The sequence below is a fragment of the Myxocyprinus asiaticus genome, chromosome 46, assembly GCF_019703515.2.
Source record: "Myxocyprinus asiaticus isolate MX2 ecotype Aquarium Trade chromosome 46, UBuf_Myxa_2, whole genome shotgun sequence".
Lineage (NCBI taxonomy): Eukaryota > Metazoa > Chordata > Actinopteri > Cypriniformes > Catostomidae > Myxocyprinus > Myxocyprinus asiaticus.
This window is the reverse complement of record NC_059389.1, coordinates 5,857,881-5,880,287: the sequence shown is the minus strand read 5'-3', so window position 1 is coordinate 5,880,287 and position 22,407 is coordinate 5,857,881. Positions and strand designations below refer to the sequence as shown.

The window sequence follows — 22,407 nt, the reverse complement described above, 5'->3', positions numbered from 1 at the left end:
GTCAGATTTTACTGCTGATTTGAAATATGTTCTTTGATCGTAATCTTAACCAACCGTTTCCTAGTTTTCGGTCTTTCCCCATCCAAGTAGATGGGAGTTGTACTTTCATGCCGCTTGTTTACATAGAATATAGATGCCCGTGAGCGTTCCAAATATGGCCGCCGAGTGAACTGACTTAACTCGAAAAACCGCTTTGTGGAAAACTCATGGACAATTGTACGCTTAACAGTCGCAATCATTTACCATTTTATGAACAAAATAATCGAAATCACCCCTGGACTTGATACTGAGATTTTAGCTGTTGTTTTCTTAGTCAGTCGAAACCCTGTCTTTCTGTTCAAAACCAAGACTTACTGTAAACAATACAGAAATAAATCCAAGCAGCTCTAAAATAGAATAAATCTAAACCCCGTGAAAATTTTAGCTCGCCTGACAGGCCTCGAAAGTAAACTCCGTGATGAGTTTTGGTCGGCTGTGATGAGGCACGATGACGTCAGCGCGCCAATGCGTTTGAATGTGCGTATCTCTGCGGAAGGTGTGTGTTTTTGTCTGTCTTTGTGCTTGTTTCTCTAAAATTCTCTTTGTTGATTATAATCAGCTCCAGAAAGGGCTTTAGAGCAACTCTGGTGGCAGTGTGATGATCACGTGTTTGCTGTTACACTCTAGTTTGTTTATCTGTATGTAACATACTAGTGTTTATTTGTACCTTTATGTAAAATGGGTGATTGGTGTTGGTGGTGATGCGCTTAAAACAACTCTCATTGCTCTTAAATACATATTAAGCACTTATTATTGCATACTTTAGTGTCTCTAGGATGTTTTGAACAGTTGTGTGTGTGTTGTAACAGGTCCATCATGGAGGCTCTGACTCAGGCTCTGTCCACCAGCTTCTCTGTTTCCAGAGACCCAAATAGCACATCTGCTCCTCACCCACGCCTGGCCCAGTACAAGAGCAAATACAGTGTTCTGGAGCAGGGCGAACGCCGCAGGAGGTTCCTGGAGCTTCAGAAAGCGTGAGTCTCTTCAGACATGTGAGAAATGCTGAAATATGTAGGGATCAGAACACTGGAGGTTTATGTTTGAATGCTATAACAAAGTTAAGAGTCAGGATCTACGGTCTGTATCATGAAAATGAAGATGGATGCTGGAGAATTAATGCAGAGATGCTTTCTATCTGCAGAAAGAGGCTGAACTATGTGAATCATGCGCGTCGGCTGGCGGATGGAGACTGGACCGGAGCAGACAGTGAGGATGAGGAGGATAAAGAGACGAAAAGTCAGCAGCAGCTGGAGAACAGCGCAGAGGAGGAGGGAATGGAGATCGAGCAGAAGAAGTTACCGAGGCATTACGCCAACCAGGTGCTTATAAAACACACTGATAGTTGAACAGAGTTGCATTTCATATGCCAAAATGTTACCAATTCCTAACAGAGGTTATTTACATCTAGTAGTCTTAAAGGGACAGCAGCAAAAACAGCCTGTTTAATTCTAAGGGATGGGGGGGGAAATGGTCATGCAAAAATGTCATTACAATCAAGAAACCCTCAGTGTACCCACAGTCTTGGAAAATCTGGAAATATCAGGGAATTTTACTGTTGTGATTTACAGCCCTGGAAAAGTCATGGAAATTTACAAAATCTTAAAAATCATGGTTTCAAGTTTCTATAGAGAATAGCCTACACTTTTCTAGTTTTCTAGAATAAAAAACATGCTCGAATGCCATAGTGATTTCTGATTTGTTCACAAATGATATTTTTCTAGTTTTCTTCTGCCTAAAATTTTGATTTCGATTAATTCTTTTGAGAAAACGTTAAAAATGGTTCTCAAATCGGTCTGAATGTTTCATTCCCGAATTGGTATGAATCAAAATTGTTTTTAAAAAACCATATGTAGCAATCCAAAATGACAGGAGAGGTCATGGAAAAGTCATGGAAATTGATAAAATCTTAAGTCATTGAAAAGTCACAAAAAAGACACATTTTTTCTATTTTTCCTCTACTTAAAATATACAAATAATAATAAAATTGCTCACAAGTCATAGTTATTTCTGATTTGTGAGCGATTCATTCTTTTGAGAATGATTTTATCTTAAAATGGTCACAAATTGGTCTGTTTGATTCATTAGGCTGTTGGTCTGAATCAAAATTGTTTTAAAAAAAAACCATATGCAGCAATCCCAAATGACTGGAAAAGTCATGGAATTTCAATGGTTAAAAAGGGTGGGAACCCTGAACCTTGACTAAGAAATAAATGCTACAAAAGTGTAGAATTTGGCCACTTTAAATGCAAATATACAATTACAATGCTATCATTTATGTTAATATATTGTAATTAAGCTCCACATACAAGCTAATTGAGATAATGCTGATTTAGGACATAATTAACAGACTTTTTTTTTTTTCTTCTCTTTGTATGTTCTTCTCCAGCTGATGTTGTCAGAGTGGCTGGTGGATGTTCCTGCTGATCTGAGTTCTGACTGGCTGATGGTAGTTTGTCCAGTTGGGAAACGTTCCCTCGTCGTTGCCTCCAAGGTTTGGACAAGTCACGTTTCAAATCCTTCTCATTCATGAGATAAACATTCTGTTCATATATGTTGTTTTTACTTCAGGGATCCACATCATCTTACACTAAAAGCGGCTACTGTGTCAATCGATTTCCTTCTCTTCTCCCTGGTGGCAATAGACACAACTCTGCCTTGGGAAAAGGTCTGCACCTCACCTGTCCTGCAGAATTATCACACTAGAGAGTGCTAGAGTGCTATTGTTCACAGTTCTGAGCCATCCTAGACAACAAAACTGATAAATATGTTTTATATAGATTACACCATCCTGGACTGCATATACAGTGAAGTGGACAGAACATACTACATCCTGGACGTCATGTGTTGGAGGGGACATCCTGTGTATGACTGTTCTGTGAGTGATGCTTCCGTCTGAGATTACAGTATTTTATGCTGAACATTTACATAACCCTAACTCATTATTATTACAATTATACAGTAGTAATTCGTAGATGGATGTCAGTCACAATTAAAAGTAAAAACTAATTTATTTACAGACCGAGTTCCGATTCTACTGGCTGCAATCTAAAGTGGAAGAGGTTGAAGGTCCTTCTGAAATTTCCAAGATTAATCCTGTAAGTGAAAAAATAACTGCTAATCTCTAGGAAAAAAGAAAACTGATTTAAAGTGATTTGCATATAATGTTAGTCAAGGTTTTTGTGTGCTAAAACTGTCATAATTTAGTTTTTCACGACAATTTTCCACCCTCTCTTTGACCCTTAGAAAAAAGGGGGTGTTTTTTGCACAGAAGTTGTAGTTTATTACTGCACTCACTTGTGAGCTGTGCGTTTGCTGTCAGGCCAATATAGTTTTTAACTGCAACATCCTTCATCCTGCCTCTTTGCAAACTTTACATTGTGACAGATTAATAAAACAGTCCTTACTGAAATGTGTGGCTCAAACTGTTCATGTTGAACCGAAATATTCAGATACCTTGTTAAAAATAAACTTTAGCAGCTCATTTCTAAAAAGTCCCTCAGAGGACTTGGTGGAACTTATTTCCTGAAACAGTTGTGTGTTCCTACCCAATTGATTTCCCTATTGTTCCCCTGCAATAGCTTTATCCATCCCTTATGAAAATTAATCATGGTTTACTACAATAACCATAGATAAACTATGGGATTTGTAGTAAAACCATGACCACAAAATTCACCATGGTTTTACTAAAGTAACCATATTCTAACCACAGTGTTTATTGTAAATACAGAAAAACCAAAACTATGGAAATAAAAATTATAATCATTCTCCCCAAAAAAAAAACATGATTAGAACAGTTTTACTATAGTAACACAATGGTTAATTTGTGGTTGCCAAAAAAAAAAAAAAGACCCTTATGAAAATTAACCATGGTTTGACCACAGTAAAACTCCGGTAACCATGACTGTAGGAACTTTTTTTTTTTTTCTTCTTTTTTTTAAATGGTGTTACTATGATTATGAATTTTGTTACCATTGTTTTTGTTTTCCTGTGGCCATTTATTTAAATGATTTTATCACAAATATCATAGTTAAAATATGGTTACTGTAGTAAAACCATCGTAAATTTTAGAAAGGGATTAATAAAACTAGTGTAAGAAAACCCAAACTAATTGTGAAAGAACATTTTTGCAAGAGAACACAATGCTCATTGCGAAAGAACCAAAGCTCATTGCGAAAGAACCCAAAGCTCATTGCGAAAGAACCCAAAGCTCATTGCGAAAGAACCCAAAGCTCATTGCGAAAGAACCCAAAGCTCATTGCGAAAGAACCCAAAGCTCATTGCGAAAGAACCCAAAGCTCATTGCGAAAGAACCCAAAGCTCATTGCGAAAGGACCCAAAGCTCATTGCGAAAGGACCCAAAGCTCATTGCGAAAGGACCCAAAGCTCATTGCGAAAGGACCCAAAGCTCATTGCGAAAGGACCCAAAGCTCATTGCGAAAGAACCCAAAGCTCATTGCGAAAGGACCCAAAGCTCATTGCGAAAGGACCCAAAGCTCATTGCGAAAGAACGCAAAACTTATTTGTGAGGGAACGCAAAACTATTTCAGAAAATAAATTCACTCCCTCTCTACTAAGGGGCTTTATACATTTCTATTGTGAGCAAACACAAAACTCATTGCGAAAGAATGCAAAGCTCATTGCGAAAGAACACAAAACTTATTTGTGAGGGAACGCAAAACTATTTCAGAAAATAAATTCACTCCCTCTCTACTAAGGGGCTTCATACATTTATATTGTGAGCAAACGCAAAGCTCACTGCGAAAGGACCCAAAGCTCACTGCGAAAGAACACAAAACTTTTTCAGAAAATAAATTCCCTCCCTGTCTTCTAAGGGGCTCCATACATTTTCAATGTCTGGATTCTTCAAAATCAAATGCAGAGTGGCAGGTGCTTCACACAGCCCCAAAAACATCAGTTTTTACAATACAATGTTTTTTGCTGCGTAGTTTGAATAAATGGTAGTTTTGGACTTGGGAGAATGTTTTCAGTTAAGACTGTTGTTACTTCAAAATATTATTATTATTATTATTATTTCATTTTTTATTATTTTCAAATTTTATGAATTTCGATTTCTCTTGATACATGACCCCAGGCTGAACTTTGTGCTTGTATTTATGGTTGTGTTGGTTCATGGTTTGCCCTCTCTTTGCAGTTCCGATTTATTAGTCTGAGCAGCATCAGCTGTTCAACAGAGTCCATCCAGAAAGCTCTTGCACATGATTACAGCTTTGCGGTAAGAACGTCCCTTATTTGTTATTTTGCTAATCCTATTGGTGGCCAAATAAAGCATGAAAAAATTGATTTAGCTGATTATTCACAATGTTTTATTCATGTTGAAGAACTCTTGAGTGACCTTAAACAAAATCTGCTCCTCTACTCTAGGTGGACGGCCTTCTTTTCTACCACAAAGAGACCCACTACACCCCGGGCAGCACTCCGCTAGTGGGCTGGCTCAGACCCTACATGGTGAATGATATCTTGGGCATAGAGGTGCCACAGTGCCCCCTCACCAACAAGCCTGAATATGCCAGCCACCAACTTCAACAGATCCTGGAGCACAAGAAAACATCTACAGAAGTTCGGCCAGCAGATCAAAATGGCCGATATGAACTGGAACACCTCTCCACGCCAGAGACGCAGCAAGAAAACTCACACTCTTCTCAGAAAGAGAGCATGGACGTGTGAGGTTCAGGAAAAAGACAGCATGAACTGGTTTTATAGAGAGCATGTTTTCTCAAATCTGTGAAAAATGATTTAGTCTAGAACTTGATTGTGTTTGGGCTTGAGGAACTGCAGTGCTTTTGGGTGAATTCAGGCATGAAGATCATCACTAGGATAATCTAATTTCAAGAGGACAGTGATGTGGATGAATTGGGTTTTAAAATGCTCTATTATCAAATTGCAATTCGGTTATCTCAGAGGGGCCCATTTCTAAAACCATATTCACTATTCTGCTTATTTGCACATTATTTTAGTACATTAACAGCTATATTTGGTAGTCAACCCTCATTCTCTGTTAAATTCACCTGCTCTTTTCAGTCATGCATTTCTTTATTGGATATTTTAAATGTAGCTTTTTAAATTGATCATAAGATTCAGCTGATGAGAGCCCATGAATCGTTTTTTAAATTTGTGTTACAACTTCATTAAAGTTTTACTGTCTGTTTCTTTCATCTCTTTGTCTAAAATATTTCAAAATGTCAATTTTCAATGTTGATTCCAAAATAATTGGGTAATAGCACTTTTCTTGACATCCTTAAAATATACAATATATATTTTGTATACATTTGTTATGTGCATAGAAATGTATACAAAATAAATGCAAATTGAGCTTTTAAATACTAAATAATGTTTCGTTTTGATTTGCATCATTGCAACAGCAATAAGTATACTTTTAGGGGCTGTTTTTTGATAATGAAATGCTGGCCTCATCAAAATTTATTTTGGTTTAATGTCAAAAAGCTCATTTTAGGAAGAAAAATGTGCCGGTATGTTTCAGTGAGGTTGCATTTAGTGATATGAAACCACCAGGTCACATCTCGCAGAAAAACCAGAGCGTAATCGGAGATGACTGTGGTTTAACTGGAGAGTTTGGTTATTAGTCAGTGGCTGCTTTCCAGGAACACAGCACCTGTCAGCCTAGATCACACTGAACACGGTGTCTGTCAAAACAAGAATCAGCATTACTGGCTGTTAGTACAACTTGTCATCTATTAAAAACATGTTAACAGTGTAAGCCTACTTAAATCATGCACTGTGTCTCCAGACCCTAGTTAGAGCCCTACTTAGACAGAATTTGAGGCATACAATGAGATTTTGAGACACAACTATGAAAAGCCTTCTGAAATCAAATCTTGACTCACTATGTTGTCTTTTATTTCTATCTAGTTTACTTTGGAGCTGTGACAGACAGTCTGTGTATGTCCTCTCTGAAAGTAAAAGCACTTTGCATATTTCCAGGATGATGTCATAATGCTCCCCTGTCAATCACTCCGATGGAAACCCGCCCACAGGAAGCTCCACGTTGTAGCAGTTAAATTCACTTCATTTCCAGTATAGAATTGAACATTTCTTTCCCTTGTGCCTTTTTGTCGCCCACAATATCTGAACAGAATGGAAACTTTCAGTGAAAAATGTATTGAATGTTTTAATGACGTCCGATAAGCGAAAGAATCGTTTAGTTGAAATGGTTCTTTTTAACGATTCGGTCGAACCGATTCTCAATACGTTTGTAAGTCACTCGGCAGCATAAAAACCGCGCGAATCGTCAAAAAACGTAATGATAAATACCGTTAAAGGATTAGTTTAACTAAAAATGAAAATCCTGTCGTCATTTACCCACCCTCAAGTCGTCCCAAACGTATGGCTTTCTTTCTTTTTGTAAAACACAAAATTAAATGTTGGGCAGAAAGTTAGTGACAGTCTCGTGACTACTCACAAACTATGTGTTTAAATAAGACTTAATATATTACAAAGAATAACGCGTAATATATGGGACTCATGAGAACACTTCTAAAGTTCTGATTGACGACTCAAACGCATTGGTGAATCATTTTTTGAACCGGTTCCTTGAAACGAACCGATTCGCTACAACGAATCGAACGCACACCAAGGTTTTTATGAATGGAGAGGAGGAGCGACATTAAACTGCAGTTCTCCAGTGTGACCGGCAGGGGGAACGACATTTTTCATCTTTCACTGCTGCTTTTCAGAAGCGTCAGATCTGCATTCGCCTTCTCACATGAAAGCGCCTTATTAAAACGAAGCTGACCGCTTATTATTTCTTATACATTATAACTAACTGGCCTTTGTGAGTTTCGGCGGAGCGCCGTGATGAATTTCTCCCTCCGTCACACAGGCGGGCGGACTAAAGCTCTGCTGCTCGTGCTAGCCTGATCGCTGCTAACGGGCCTGAAAAACCCCGGTCTGATCTCTAGAGTCCGATCTAAACATCTGGCTGAGCTGTAATCAGATCCTCCTGCGGAGTAAAGGAGAGAAGAGAGGATGGCTGGCCGTCTGAGCGCAGAGGAGGAGCAGGTGAGAAATACCATCACTATCCAGTTACTCTAGAAACCAGAACACTGATTCTCTGTTCGAGCGGTTCTGTTGCTAAGCAACCCAGTTACACTGTCCAGTTGATTAAAACACCCTTATAGTAATTTGTGATGGTTACCTTAGTTCCCGCGACCCTCCACAGAACAATAGTTACTACAGTTGTTGATAATACTGTTAAATCATAATACATGCGTATAGGATCTCCTTTAGTGTGAGAAGCTTTCAGAATCTGTAATTTAAATTCCCCTCTTGATGACAGTACTGGCAAATACCAAGTTTCCATAGTTTTATTGTAGTAACAGTAACTGCAACTATGGTATTTTGGTGTAAGCTATGATTTTTGTAAGGGTAGAAACTCTACTGGACACTGAGGTTGTGAGTGTTGAAATAACAACAGAGAAAACACTGTCCAGGTGACTAAATACCTGACAAATACTCAAAACACTTTTAGCTTGACACAACAAACACTCAAAACAACTTTAATCTGCTACATCAAACACTCAACAGTTAATTTAAAGTGAAGTGCCAAACACTCAAACCAAATTTAACCTGCAAAGACAAATACTCAAAACACCTTTAACCCGCAACGGAAAAATGCTTAAAACTTATCTTGAAACAACAAAACACTCAAAAACAACTTTAATCTGCTACATCAAACAGTCAATGGTACAATTAAATGGAAGTGTCAAACACTTACCTTTAACCTGCAGCAACAAATACTTAAAACGGCTTTAACCCGGCCGACAAATACTCAAAACGGCTTTAACCCAGCTGACAAATACTCAAAACGGCTTTAACCCGGCCGACAAATACTCAAAACGGCTTTAACCCGCAACGACAAATACTCAAAACGGCTTTAACCCGGCCGACAAATACTCAAAACGGCTTTAACCCGCAACGACAAATACTCAAAACGGCTTTAACCCGCAACGACAAATACTCAAAACGGCTTTAACCGGGGCCTGGGTAGCTCAGTAGTAAAAGATGTTGGCTACCACCCCTGGAGTTCGCTAGTTCGAATCCCAGGGCGTGCTGAGTGACTCCAGCCAGGTCTCCTAAGCAACCAAATTGGCCTGGTTGCTAGGGAGGGTAGAGTCACATGGGGTAACCTCCTCGTGGTCGCTATAATGTGGTTCGTTCTCGGTGGGGCACGTGGTGAGTTGAGTGCGGATGCCGCAGTGGGTGGTGTGAAGCCTCCACATACGCTATGTCTCCGTGGCAACGCGCTCAACAAGCCACATGATAAGATGCGCGGGTTGATGGTCTCAGATGCAGAGGCAACAGGGATTCATCCTCCGCCACCCGGATTGAGGCGAATCACTACGCGACCACAAGGACTTAAAAATCACACTGGGAATTGGGCATTCCAAATTGGGTGAAAAAGGGGAAAATTAAAAAAAAATAAAAACGACTTTGACCCGCGATGACAAATACTCAAAACGGCTTTGGCCCGCGACGACAAATACTCCAAACGGCTTTAACCCGTGACGACAAATACTCAAAACGGCTTTGGCCCGCGACGACAAATACTCAAAACGGCTTTAACCCGCGACGACAAATACTCAAAATGGCTTTGGCCCACGACGACAAATACTCAAAACGGCTTTGGCCCACGACGACAAATACTCAAAATGGCTTTGGCCCACGACGACAAATACTCAAAATGGCTTTGGCCCACGACGACAAATACTCAAAATGGCTTTGGCCCACGACGACAAATACTCAAAACGGCTTTGGCCCGCGATGACAAATACTCAAAACGGCTTTGGCCCGCGACGACAAATACTCAAAACGGCTTTGGCCCACGACGACAAATACTCAAAACAGCTTTAACATGCGACGACAAATACTCAAAATGGCTTTAACCCGCGACGACAAATACTCAAAACGGCTTTGGCCCGCGATGACAAATACTCAAAACGGCTTTGGCCCGCGATGACAAATACTCAAAACGGCTTTGGCCCGCGATGACAAATACTCAAAACGGCTTTGGCCCGCGACGACAAATACTCAAAACTGCTTTAACACGCAACGACAAATACTCAACATGACATACTCAAAACGGCTTTGGCCCGCGACGACAAATACTCAAAACGCCTTTAACATGCGACGACAAATACTCAAAACGGCTTTAACCCGCGACGACAAATACTCAAAATGACATACTCAAAACGGCTTTGGCCCGCGAAGACAAATACTCAAAACGGCTTTAACCCGCAATGACAAATACTCAAAATTACATACTCAAAATGACTTTGGCCCGCGAAGACAAATACTCAAAACGCCTTTAACATGCGACGACAAATACTCAAAACGGCTGTAACACGCGACGACAAATACTCAAAATGACATACTCAAAATGACTTTGGCCCGCGACGACAAATACTCAAAACGGCTTTAACCCGCGATGACAAATACTCAAAACGGCTTTGGCCCGCGATGACAAATACTCAAAACGGCTTTGGCCCGCGACGACAAATACTCAAAACGGCTTTAACCCGCGACGACAAATACTCAAAATGGCTTTGGCCCACGACGACAAATACTCAAAACGGCTTTAACCCACGACGACAAATACTCAAAATGGCTTTGGCCCACGACGACAAATACTCAAAACGGCTTTGGCCCACGACGACAAATACTCAAAACGGCTTTGGCCCACGACGACAAATACTCAAAACGGCTTTGGCCCGCGAAGACAAATACTCAAAACGGCTTTGGCCCGCGATGACAAATACTCAAAACGGCTTTGGCCCGCGACGACAAATACTCAAAACGGCTTTGGCCCGCGACGACAAATACTCAAAACGGCTTTGGCCCGCGACGACAAATACTCAAAACAGCTTTAACATGCGACGACAAATACTCAAAATGGCTTTAACCCACGATGACAAATACTCAAAATGACATACTCAAAATGACTTTGGCCCGCGACGACAAATACTCAAAACGGCTTTAACCCGCGATGACAAATACTCAAAATGACATACTCAAAATGACTTTGGCCCGCGACGACAAATACTCAAAACGGCTTTAACCCGCGATGACAAATACTCAAAACGGCTTTGGCCCGCGATGACAAATACTCAAAACGGCTTTGGCCCGCGACGACAAATACTCAAAACGTCTTTAACCCGCGATGACAAATACTCAAAACAGCTTTGGCCCGCGACTACAAATACTCAAAACGGCTGTAACACGCGACGACAAATACTCAAAATGACATACTCAAAATGACTTTGGCCCGCGACGACAAATACTCAAAACGGCTTTAACCCGCGATGACAAATACTCAAAACGGCTTTGGCCCGCGATGACAAATACTCAAAACGGCTTTGGCCCGCGACGACAAATACTCAAAACGTCTTTAACATGCGACGACAAATACTCAAAACGGCTTTGGCCCGCGAAGACAAATACTCAAAACGGCTTTAACCCGCAATGACAAATACTAGGGCTGAAACGATCAGTCAACCTTATCGACAATGTTGACAAAAAAAAAACATTTAGACATCAATTTTCATTGTTGAATAGTTGTTTGATATCATTTCACATAACATGATGTTATATAAAACTCTAATGATGATGCATGAAATCGTTGCAGAGGAATAATGCAGCTAATAGGGGTGGGCAGAGAGGAAGAAGACTCGGCTCATAGTTCAGATGTACTCCAAACAGGAAATTAAACAAAAATACAAAATAAGTAAATACAGAATCAGTGTTTTCGTGAAATAAAGTGGAGCTGTCATTCTGCTATTTCAAAACTTGCAGAGCATCTTTAATGGAAACACCGGTGATATATAACTCCAAAACTGGTCTGTAACCTGCGATGACAAATACTCAAAAAAATTTAACCCCAAAATCTTTTAACCTGAAACATACATTCTCATACTTTTGTTTTTCTTTCAATGTAGGGACTTCTATTGTTTTAAACTGAATGAATTATATTTTCTATCTCCTAACCCTAAACCTAACCCACACAGAAAACTTTTAGAGTTTAAACAAATTCTGTAACCGGTTTTTATAGATGGGCGAAAGTGTGTCTGCTGGTTTTCTTTAACAAGGCATCTCTGTTTCCTCTGTCCTGCTGCTGAATCTCATTTAAATAAACCAGAGTCAACCATTCATTCATTCATTCATTCATTCAACCCGAAATGTTCCGGGTTCAATTCAAGTTAAGCTCAATCAACAGCATTTGAGGCCTAATGTTAATTACCACAAAAAAGATTGACTCATCCTTTGTTCATAAAAAAAAGGAAAAATCATGGTCACAGTAGGCACTTACAGTGGAAGTGAATGGGACCAGTCTATAAACATTCAAATATGCACTGTTTTAAAAGTATAGGCACAAGATGTAAACATTTTACCTGTTAACATAATTTTAGTGTGATAAAATCAGGGATTTACGAAGTTGTAATTTTGCATAGCCTAACTTTACACAGATAAGGTTAGTACTCGATTTTATTGTATAAAGTTTATATCTTGTGGTTATATGTTTAAAACCGTGTGTATTTTAATGCTTATGGCCCTGCTCCATTTACTTTCATTGCAAATGCCTGCTGTAACTGTGATATTTTTTTTTTATTAATTTTTTTATTTCTATTTTATTATGAGGAATGAGTCAATTATATTTTGTGGTGGGCCACCCAAAAATAACAATTCCGTCATCATTTACTCACATGTTGTTCCAAACCTTTATGACTTTCTTTCTTCTGTGGCACACAAAAGAAGATGTTAGGCAGAATGTTAGTCACTGACAGCTTTAGTCACCATTTAGTTTCATTGTATGGAAAAACGATGCAGTGAAAGTGAATGCTGACTGATGAAACATTCTGCCTAACATTTTATCGGGTCGGATGGTTCCTGCTGTATGAGTGTGAGAGAGTAATTAGATGCCGGATTGGCAGCACCCGGTGCTCTGATGCCCTGAGGGACATGAGCTACTAAAAGCATTTCCACTGGAGCAATGCGGAGAGACTGGGAGGTGGTAAGGAACACTAGAGAAAAAGAGAGAGAATGCAACAGAATAAAAAGATAGAGGAGAGTCAAGTGGATGACATGTTTTTCTTCCTGTTCAGTAACGACATGCCAAAATGCAAAAGTATCTAAAGTGTTAAAAGTCTTCATGGTTGTGGTATTACAAGCATGAGTGCATTACAGTGTTTCCTAACAACTTGCTCAACAATAACAATACAATTTTATAGCATTTTTTAAATTAAAGGGATAGCTCACCCCAAAATGAGGCTACAATTCTGCTTTACATCTCGAATTTTGTGTTCAACAGAAGAGGAGAAAGAAGTAATATAGGTTTTGGAACAGTGTCAGAAATTAACTTTTTTATTAAGGGGCAATATTTGCCCCTGAATTTGTTTTTCCGAGGCAATTTTTACCTTTTATTAGGGCATTTGTTTCCTCTGTCACATCAGTTGCATTTACATTTATGCATTTGGCAGACGCTTTTATCCAAAGCAACTTACAGTGCACTTATTACAGGGACAATCCCCCCGGAGCAACCTGGAGTTAAGTGCCTTGGTCAAGGACACAATGGTGGTGACTGTGGGGATTGAACCAGCAACCTTCATCAGTTATGCACTTTAGTCCACTACGCCACCACCACTTCAGTTTTAATCAGTTCATTAATAGAAATTTTCAAGATTCAGAATTTGTTACCTATTACCTTAAAAATTCAATCAACATCAACTCATTTTATGCCATAATATGTATAACTAGGACAAAAATGGAATAGCCTATTAGGAACTACACTCACTGAGCACTTTAAGAACACCAGTACATCTACTTATTCATGCGATTTATCTAATCAGCCAATCGTGTGGCAGCAGTGCAATGCATAAAATCATGCAGAGACGGGTCAGGAGCTTCAGTTAATGTTCACATCAACCATCATAATTGGGGAAAAATGTGGTCTCAGTGATTTCAACCATGGCATGATTGTTGATGCCAGATGGGCTGGTTTGAGTATTTCTGTAACTGCTGATCTCCTGGGATTTTCACACACAACAGTCTCTAGAATTTACTCCAAACGGTTCCAAAAACATCCAGTGAGCGGCAGTTCTGCAACAGAAACACCTTGTTGATGAGAGAGGTCAACAGGCTACAGGAACTCAGGTAAACACTCTATACAGTTGTAGTGAGCAGAATAGCATCTCAGAATGCACAACTCGTCGGACCATGAGGCAAACGGCTACAACAGCAGAAGGCCATGTCAGGTTCCACTTCTGTCAGTCAAGAACAGAAAGCTTAGCCTGCAGTGGGCACAGACTCACCAAAACTGGACAGTTGAAGACTGGAAAAATGTAGCCTGGTCTGATGAATCTAGATTTCTGCTGAGACACATGGGTGGTAGGGTCAGAATTTGGCACAAACAGCATGAATCCATGGACACAACTTGCCTTGTGTCAACAGTCCATGTTGGTGGTGTAATGGTGTGGGGAATGTTTTCTTGGCACTCTTTGGTCCCATTAATACCAATCAATCATTGCTTGAATGGCACAGACTATTTGAGTATTGTTGCTGACCATATGCATCCCTTCATGGCCACAATTTACCCATCTACTAATGGCTACTTCCAGCATGAAAAGGCACCCTGTCACAAAGCAAAAGTCGTCTCAAACTGGTTTCATGAACATGACAATGAATTCACTGTTCTTCAGTGGCCTTCCCAGTCACCGGATCTGAATCCAATTGAACATCTTTGGGATGTGGTAGAACAGGAACGTGCAGCTGACAAATCTGCAGAAATTTCGTGATGCAATCACGTCAACATGGACCAGAATCTCAAAGGAATGTTTCCAACATCTTGTGGAATCCATGCCATGAAGAATTGAGGCTGTTTTGAGAGCAAAGGGAGGCCCTACTCAGTATTAGTATAGTGTTCCTAATAAAGTGCCAAGTGAGTGTATATCAGATGTTACAAATAAAAACAGAAGAATTAATTACGAGGGCATTTTTTCCCCCTGCATTTTGCTGGGACGTTTTTGCCATTTGTTTTGTGGCATTTTTTCCCTGAGCGCCCCCTTAATTTCTGCCCATGGTTTTGGAGGATGAGTAAATGAATTTTTAGTGATAGACTGATATATCGGCCATGCCGATTAATCGGTCGAAATGTCAATGTTTCAACAGGTTTATGCAAATTTGAGTAAATATTGCAATAAAGTGTTTGTTTCACTTTAGAAATGTTGTGTACATCTGATTTGCTGTTATTAAATTGTAATATGTTTATCAGCATTTAGCTTATATCGGCCATTGTCCATCCTGCTCTCTAGATATTAGTATTGGCATCTCCCATTGAAAAACCCATATCGGTCAACCACTTATAATTTTAATTTATGGGTAATAAAACTCTGCTACTATGTACCATTTACTAAACATTGTCATATGAACAACCAGTCAGTATAGACTAACCTTACAAAATATAAATTTTCTACCATTGCTTTCAAAAAGATAACATAAAACCTAATTTATTCAATGGAAGAAGCCAAACGTTCTTGAATGAACTAAAACACCCTAGAAGAGCGAAGCCTGCATTTATACTATGCAAGATTTCGTTTAAAAAAAAAGAACTTCACATCCAAACTACGCCTAAGATTAGTTTTAACCAATCATCAACGCTCTTCGACTAGCCAAGTTCTCCTAGGTCAAGAATTTCAGGGATGTGCATGAATAGGATAAATATCACCAAACAAACAAAAATGTCAGTACATCATAATTTGTAGATGAATTAGAATAATTCTTTTTACCCAGTAAGTATCAATTTCCTTAACACTGTAATGGTTCTTGACTCATTTCAAGTCGGAATGAGTAATCCAAGCCGATTCAGATTAATTACTCAAAATGATTCGCTAATCATTTCAAATTATTAATCAAAAAGAACCACACCTAGGTATTCCTGGGTAACATATGACCACCCACATTTACTCAATAACACATTGTTACTTATTTTGTATGCAAACAGATTAATCAATCATAACAGAGGTCGTTAACATATAAGGAAGTCTTAAAGGTACAGAAGCAAAAACAACCTGTTTAATTCTGAGGGTCAGAGAGAGGATGGAAAACTAAACTGCGACTGATTTTGTTGCAAGAAACCTTGAATAATATTTCAACAGATTAAAGGAACAAAATTAATTTATTAAAATTGTCAGATATGACCTGTGTGTTTCTCTGTGATGAACTTTGGACAGTGAGCCAGAACTGTATCTAGCTGGAGTTCTAGTTGCTGATTCCAGAGGCCTGCACAACTGCACAGTTCATCTCGGGGTGAATTTTGCAGAATTCAGGGCTGTCTGCCTGGATATGCTGCTTATCTGCCCTTTTAAGGATACAGTGTTGTGCAAGTGGGTGGACTGGAACCTCTGGAGAGAAACCGAGAGAGAATGAGCTTATTTTTATTAAACTTTGTCTTCAACTGAACGAGCAGAACTTTTTGGTGAAGCTGTAGTAGTTGACCAGAACCTTGAAGAAAAGTTATCCGTTGTGCTTCATAGTATCACACAGCTAGGCTGAAGTTCTAGTCTTCTAAGTCTGTCTGAATGAGTCACTTAAAGGATTTTTGCTGCTTGTTCCATCTACTAACTAAAGCATTTTGTCACAACTTGATTTCATTGCGTTCTATCCATTTAAATTTGTAAAATGGAAGTTATCTTAATCCATTTGAGTTTGACTACATTAATATTTTTTGTTATGTTAATGTAGCATTGATGAAACTGGGCAGGAGATTTCCATTTCCCAGCATGCTTTGCATGGGACTCGATAGGGAGAGTAAATGTTCAAATTAAAGCCTAAAGTATGCTTCGGTCAGGCGCGTGACGCAAATCTCCTCATCAGCAGAGTGCACAAGCACTGAACGTGCGCGGCCCAATTTGTCTAACCGTGCGTCTTTGAACACGCAGAATGCGCCTGAAGTTATTTGCACTATTTTTGGGTCCACAAGGTGGCAACACTTACATTTTCAACCGTTGCTGTCAAGAAGAAGCGCTAGAAGATGATGTAATCTCCACTTAACATCAGTAGATGACGGTAAAAACAACATTGGATGTGCAAGTCAAGAAGAGAGCTTGTGTGTGGAGGTCTGGCTATACCTGCATTTGTATAACTCGAGTTTGAAAGAATATAAAGACATTTTTATGGGTCTAAACTCTGTAGAGAAAGCGTAATATCTCATAGCAGTTGCAGCGCGCGTGCGCCAAACGCCTGTGTATTGACTGGCTCGTATTTAACTACACAGACGCTGAGTGTTCAAGTCAAAAAGGAAGTCTCCCTAGGGCTTAAGTGTTATTTTATGTCATTTTTGTGCAAGGTGAATATAAAGGGGGATACTTGTTAGTGTTTAATGTTTTGTTATGTTGGAGATTTGGGGGTTACCATTATGGTGAAGAGTGGAGCTTGAGCTAACGATGAGGACAGGTAGACGTCGCACATGAAATTGATTGTTCGCTTCGTTGAGCAATTGCTAATCATAGCATAGTTACTAAATGTAGTGCTTCCAACCAGTATGTATTTAGCATGCTAACATTAACTTTTACTAGTTAATACATGAAGAAATAAAAGAGATTTATTTGAGTTACATTGACATGTCTAAATTTTGGTTTACCCAATTCGTCCAGGTTCTTTCTACACAAAATGTTTTTTGTTTTTTTTTTAGATTACATAGTAATTTTAAGTTAAGAACTCATTTCAAACATGTGGAACCACTGTCCATGATTGAATCAAGTTCAGCCATAGAGCTTTTCCAAACAAACAAAGAAAGTGGACAAAAAGTGAGATTGACTTGCAAACATATGAAAATGAGCTACGCAAGAACCAGGTGATTTGCATTGTTTTGGGGCATTTTGCTCTACAGAAGGTCAGTTTAAAACAGTTTGATTTCATCACTGTGTTTTATATGAGAGAAAGCTGTTGTAGAACCTGTTGCACTCTTGGTTCCCACTATCTGGATGTTCTGTGCTCTCAGTCCAAACATCAGTCAGATTTTTTTTTACGTCTCTCTCCATATGGTCTTGTTTGTATGTGGGTGTTTAGAGTTGTCAGGAGAATGCTGAGAACATAGCATGTGTTTAGACTTTTCTTGTTTTCTTCTCTGCCTCTGCCGTAAACCCACTCAAAGCCCCCTGACATACAAAGACAAATCCAGTTTAGGTCTGTGTGCTGCTGCTGCTGCACGGCGTCTGTGCACTATTGAGCTTAGGTAGAGTTCTTTTGAAACTGCGGCCACAAAATCTGTACTGAGTTCATGGTGAATTTGCACGGTGCAATTCCAATCTTGCGGGCCATTTTTGAGTGCTATATTAACGTAGAATGCAGCACACTACCTTGATTTGGACTGTACAGCATCACACTGTGATCCGGACACCTGAATCATCTCTTTTACATGCCGAAAATGGACTTGACAACACCACACATCTGGATATATGGCAGTTTATAATGCTTTTCTCCATCATTTGATCATTATTTGATGAATTACTGTTGCCATTATCGATAGAAAATGTACGCAAACATCTGTTTTAAAATTCAGTTTACCGCATGCCTTCTTCCAGCAGTAATAGCGCAATTGCTGGGCAAATAGCACAGAGTTGTGTGAATAAAGCACAATCTATAATGAGCCTAATTTTAATAGGAAAGAGGCGTGTTTGCACAGAAATGGCTGATAATGGCTTAATTTAAATACTCGAAGACACAGCACAATTTCAGTACTGATTGTGCCTGCTTAAACTAGATTGCGTGTGGTTAGTGTATATGACACAGGTTTTTGCACTAAAATACCACGCGCAAAAGTAGTGCAAACTTATGTGAATTTGCCTTTGGGTTAAAACATTTCTGTGAAAAATGTAAAAAAATATGTTTTTACAATTTTTGATCTGTAATGTAGGTACTTTAAGGAAATTCCAACAAGCCAAAATATACCATAGGAATACCAAACGAACTCTATAAACCCTTAAGTCTCTCTGATATCAGTAATCCACACATGAGCAGTGAAAATCAACTCCAGAGTTTCAGACAATAACCAAATACAAATCTTTGTCTCTCTCAGGCCACTAAGCAGTTTTTGGAGGAGATCAATAAATGGACATCCCAGCATGGAGTCTCACCATTATCCTGGGACGTGGCAGTAAAATTTCTGATGGCCCGCAAGTTTGACGTCCTGCGAGCCATCGAGCTTTTCCACAGCTACAGGGTAAATGAGTGTTTGTGTGTCTTTTTAACTTAGTGATATAAACAGGACTAATTTGCTGAAAACGTGTTACAGAACTAGCTGCTAAAATGACAAAACCCTTGTCCTTCTGGGGACACCAAAGGGAAAAGTGCTGTAAATTCTATAAATGCATAATTTAACGTTATTTCTTAGTAAATATAATTAGCTTTATATGGAAACAGCAGAAGTTTGTGGTAGAGCAATTTTAATTTTAGTTTAATGTGCTGCATTGGAATGACAGAAGTACACATTTGCATTAGCTGCATACAATGACAGTAGTGCAAAATTAGTAACCAGTAATGTGAGCAATGCAATGCAAGGCAAGGTTCCCACTGTAATGGAAAACCTGGAAATATCAGGGGATTTTACCATTTTAATTGCCAGGGCTGAAATGGATAAAAATCGTAAAATTTCACGGAAAAGTTATGGATATTTCTAAAATATTTTTCTATAGTGAATAAATATTTTTCTGGTAATGGTCCGGTGCTATATAATATTTCATTTGCTAGAAATCGCTCTTAGTCCAAACTAAACCACCACGTCCACACTAAAAAGTTTTCGTTTGAAAACGCATCTTTTTCTTGACGATTTGGCTTTCCGTCCACACTCAAACTGTGTTTTTGACAGCAAAATTGAGCTTTTTTGAAAACGCTCTCCCAAGTGGATAAATTTGAAAATGCCGTCTTTGCGTTGTAGTGTGGACTGGGAAAATGGAGATATCTGAAAACAATGACGTATTTGTTGTCATGTAACGCAGTCATGTGATCCATTTAACCCAAAATAATCAAGACGGCGGTCCATGTTGTAGCCGTTGTTGTGCCTGATATTCACTTTGATAGCGTTGTTAAAACTAAATGTCACTTTGTACAACCTTCACATTGCATTCCTTCAGAGGCGACGGGAAGTTTACTCGTAATTGCTGTCCGGCGGCGGAACATGAGGACAGTTGCATTTCAGACCGTACATGGAACGGCGTTTTCTTTTTTTTTTCTTTTTTTTCCGCATGCACAAAGATTTGAGAGTTTTCATACATTTCAGTGTGGATGAGAAACGATTGGAAAATGCTTGAAAACAGCAGTGTGGACTGAGAGCATTTAGAAAATCTCTATAAAAATGCTTTAAAAAAATATATACTTATCCAGTAATCATAAGCAACTGAAACAATCATGGAAATTCATTGACCAATAGGTGTGGGAACATTGAAAATGAAACTAATTTAAATATGGTGCTTATAAATCATGTGAGAATGATCGCATTTACGAGATTAAACACTATCGCAAAGGCGTAATTACCAGTTGAAAACTCAGGATTGAGTCCTGACCTTTTGAGCTGTGGACTTGTAAATTAAAGAATCATGGCAGAAGCAAATTGGCATTGTGCATAATTCAGTTTAAATTTTTGTACTGTTGAAAAAAAGAAACAAGCAAGTAAAAAAAAGGAAGAAGTTAAAGCAGTGATTTAAATGGTAAAGTGTGTAATTTTACCACTTGTGGCACCAAACATGTGCAAGTTTCAAGCAAGTTTCAAACACAAACAGGTAGCCCCGCCCCATACGCCACCGGTTAAGCAAATGTTATGTCGCGCCTAGCCTTGCCACTCAATCCAACAGATTGCAATTCCGTTTTATGCTACTAGTGGGGCAGAAATTGTACACTTCCCCTTTAAGTAGACAAGAGTAAATAAGAATAATAAAGTAAATATGAAAAATAAGACTAAATATGCCAATAATCTCTCTCCTATAGGAGACTCGTTTGAGAGAGGGAATAGTCAAACTTCAGCCACACGAGGAGCCGTTACGCTCTGAGCTGCTGAGTGGGAAGTTCACCGTATTGGTAAGTTTACTCTTCACATCAGTACTATTAAAAAAAAAAGAAGAAAAAAAAAGATTGTTTATGTTGCTCATAGCTGGGAAATTATGTTAATGGTTCACAAATTACAAAAATGCTGTGCTGAGATGATTTCCACTCAGCTGTTCGGCTCTAATTACAGCTGCAGAGTCACTAGTGTGCTTTCACTTCAACTTTTAGCCCAGTTCAGAGTCATCTGTGTGTGTGTGTGTGTGTGTGTGTTTGATGCCTGATTTTAAAGTCATAATTCACCCAAAAATTAAGATTACGCTATTTACATTTACAAAATCAGAGACTCTTTCCATTAAATCCAACAAAGGTGGTAAAAGGAGTCGCATTTGAGGCGCATATTACAACCAGGTGTAAATGGCAATCTGTCTTCACCGACCGTTTGTGATTGGATCAAACAAGACGGATATTAATACCAGGTGTTAACAGGGCCATTGTGTTTGAGAGACAAGCTTTCAGCCTTTGTGATTGATAATGTTTGTGTATGGGGTGTGTGTGGGGGACTTGCAGAGGCTGTGCTGCTCTCCTTTTGGTCAGGTGGATCAGTGTTCTGAGAGCTGATTGGACGCTGTGAAGGCAGGAGGCCCCTGTTCATCTGATACTTTCATTGATCATTTTAACCTCTTCTCCTCACTTCCTGTCAACTGTATTTATAACCCAGAGAGAGAGACACACAGGAGTCCCGTATATTTCATGAGTCATCAGATTATTGGAATATTAAATTAACATACATTTTTTATAGACGTTTATAGATTTTATGTGTGTGCATTCGGAAATGAATGTCATCACGGAGCAGCTGAAAGCAAATAAACCAGATTTAGAATAATATTGAATGGCAGAGATGAATATTATGTTTCTACACTGATCAGAAGAGCTGTAAATGTTTTCTAAGAATGAGTCCCTGAGATGAACTCTATTTTGCCCCCATGTGTTCACTTTTAAAACTACACCTCATTTAAACCTCAACTGTCTGAGATGACTCTTTATCTTTTTGAACTTTTAATGTTAATGTCAAGTCATCTGTATTTGATTGGGATGTTTTCCTCTGTAATCAGGGTGTCCGGGACCCGTCTGGAGCATCCATCGCCCTGTACACGGCTAAACTGCACCATCCCAGCAAAACGGGGAACCATGTAGTACTGCAGGCACTGTTTTACCTCCTGGACCGAGCCGTGGAGAGGTAAAGAGTGTAAAAGATGGAGAAAAGAGAAAAAGAGAGTCAGTTTGGAGATGAGTGCCCTGTGTATG

General features: G+C 39.2%; 2 protein-coding genes across 3 annotated transcripts in view; both read left to right on the top strand.

The window, feature by feature from the left end:
* The first annotated feature begins 478 nt into the window (after nucleotides 1-478).
* Nucleotides 479-6,212, top strand: snupn (snurportin 1). Of its 2 annotated transcripts, none has more exons than XM_051689132.1 (9): nucleotides 479-535; nucleotides 849-1,013; nucleotides 1,181-1,358; nucleotides 2,426-2,530; nucleotides 2,608-2,704; nucleotides 2,817-2,914; nucleotides 3,057-3,134; nucleotides 5,192-5,272; nucleotides 5,422-6,212. In XM_051689132.1, the coding sequence occupies exons 2-9, from the start codon at nucleotides 856-858 to the stop codon at nucleotides 5,722-5,724; spliced, it is 1,098 nt and encodes a 365-aa protein (XP_051545092.1). In that variant the 5' UTR covers nucleotides 479-535; nucleotides 849-855; the 3' UTR covers nucleotides 5,725-6,212. The 2 variants fall into 2 exon arrangements, with proteins under 2 accessions (XP_051545092.1, XP_051545093.1); XM_051689133.1 differs by lacking the exon at nucleotides 479-535 and adding an exon at nucleotides 550-677.
* Nucleotides 6,213-7,720: 1,508 nt separating this feature from the next.
* LOC127435577 (tyrosine-protein phosphatase non-receptor type 9-like) overlaps nucleotides 7,721-22,407 on the top strand; it is a 29,512-nt gene continuing 14,825 nt past the window's right edge. Inside the window, exons 1-4 of the mRNA XM_051689130.1 lie at nucleotides 7,721-8,076; nucleotides 19,142-19,285; nucleotides 21,046-21,135; nucleotides 22,215-22,339. Coding sequence (XP_051545090.1) covers nucleotides 8,044-8,076; nucleotides 19,142-19,285; nucleotides 21,046-21,135; nucleotides 22,215-22,339 — 392 coding nt within the window. The 5' untranslated portion in view covers nucleotides 7,721-8,043. The remainder of the gene's footprint in view (nucleotides 8,077-19,141; nucleotides 19,286-21,045; nucleotides 21,136-22,214; nucleotides 22,340-22,407) is intronic.

Excerpts from the sequence above, each read along its gene's own strand:
- snupn (XM_051689132.1), top strand. The coding sequence starts at position 856 with ATGGAGGCTCTGACTCAGGCTCTGTCCACCAGCTTCTCTGTTTCCAGA. Across the intron at positions 2,705-2,816 it reads CAACTCTGCCTTGGGAAAAG|ATTACACCATCCTGGACTGC; the intron begins GTCTGCACCTCA and ends TGTTTTATATAG. Across the intron at positions 2,915-3,056 it reads ATCCTGTGTATGACTGTTCT|ACCGAGTTCCGATTCTACTG; the intron begins GTGAGTGATGCT and ends ATTTATTTACAG.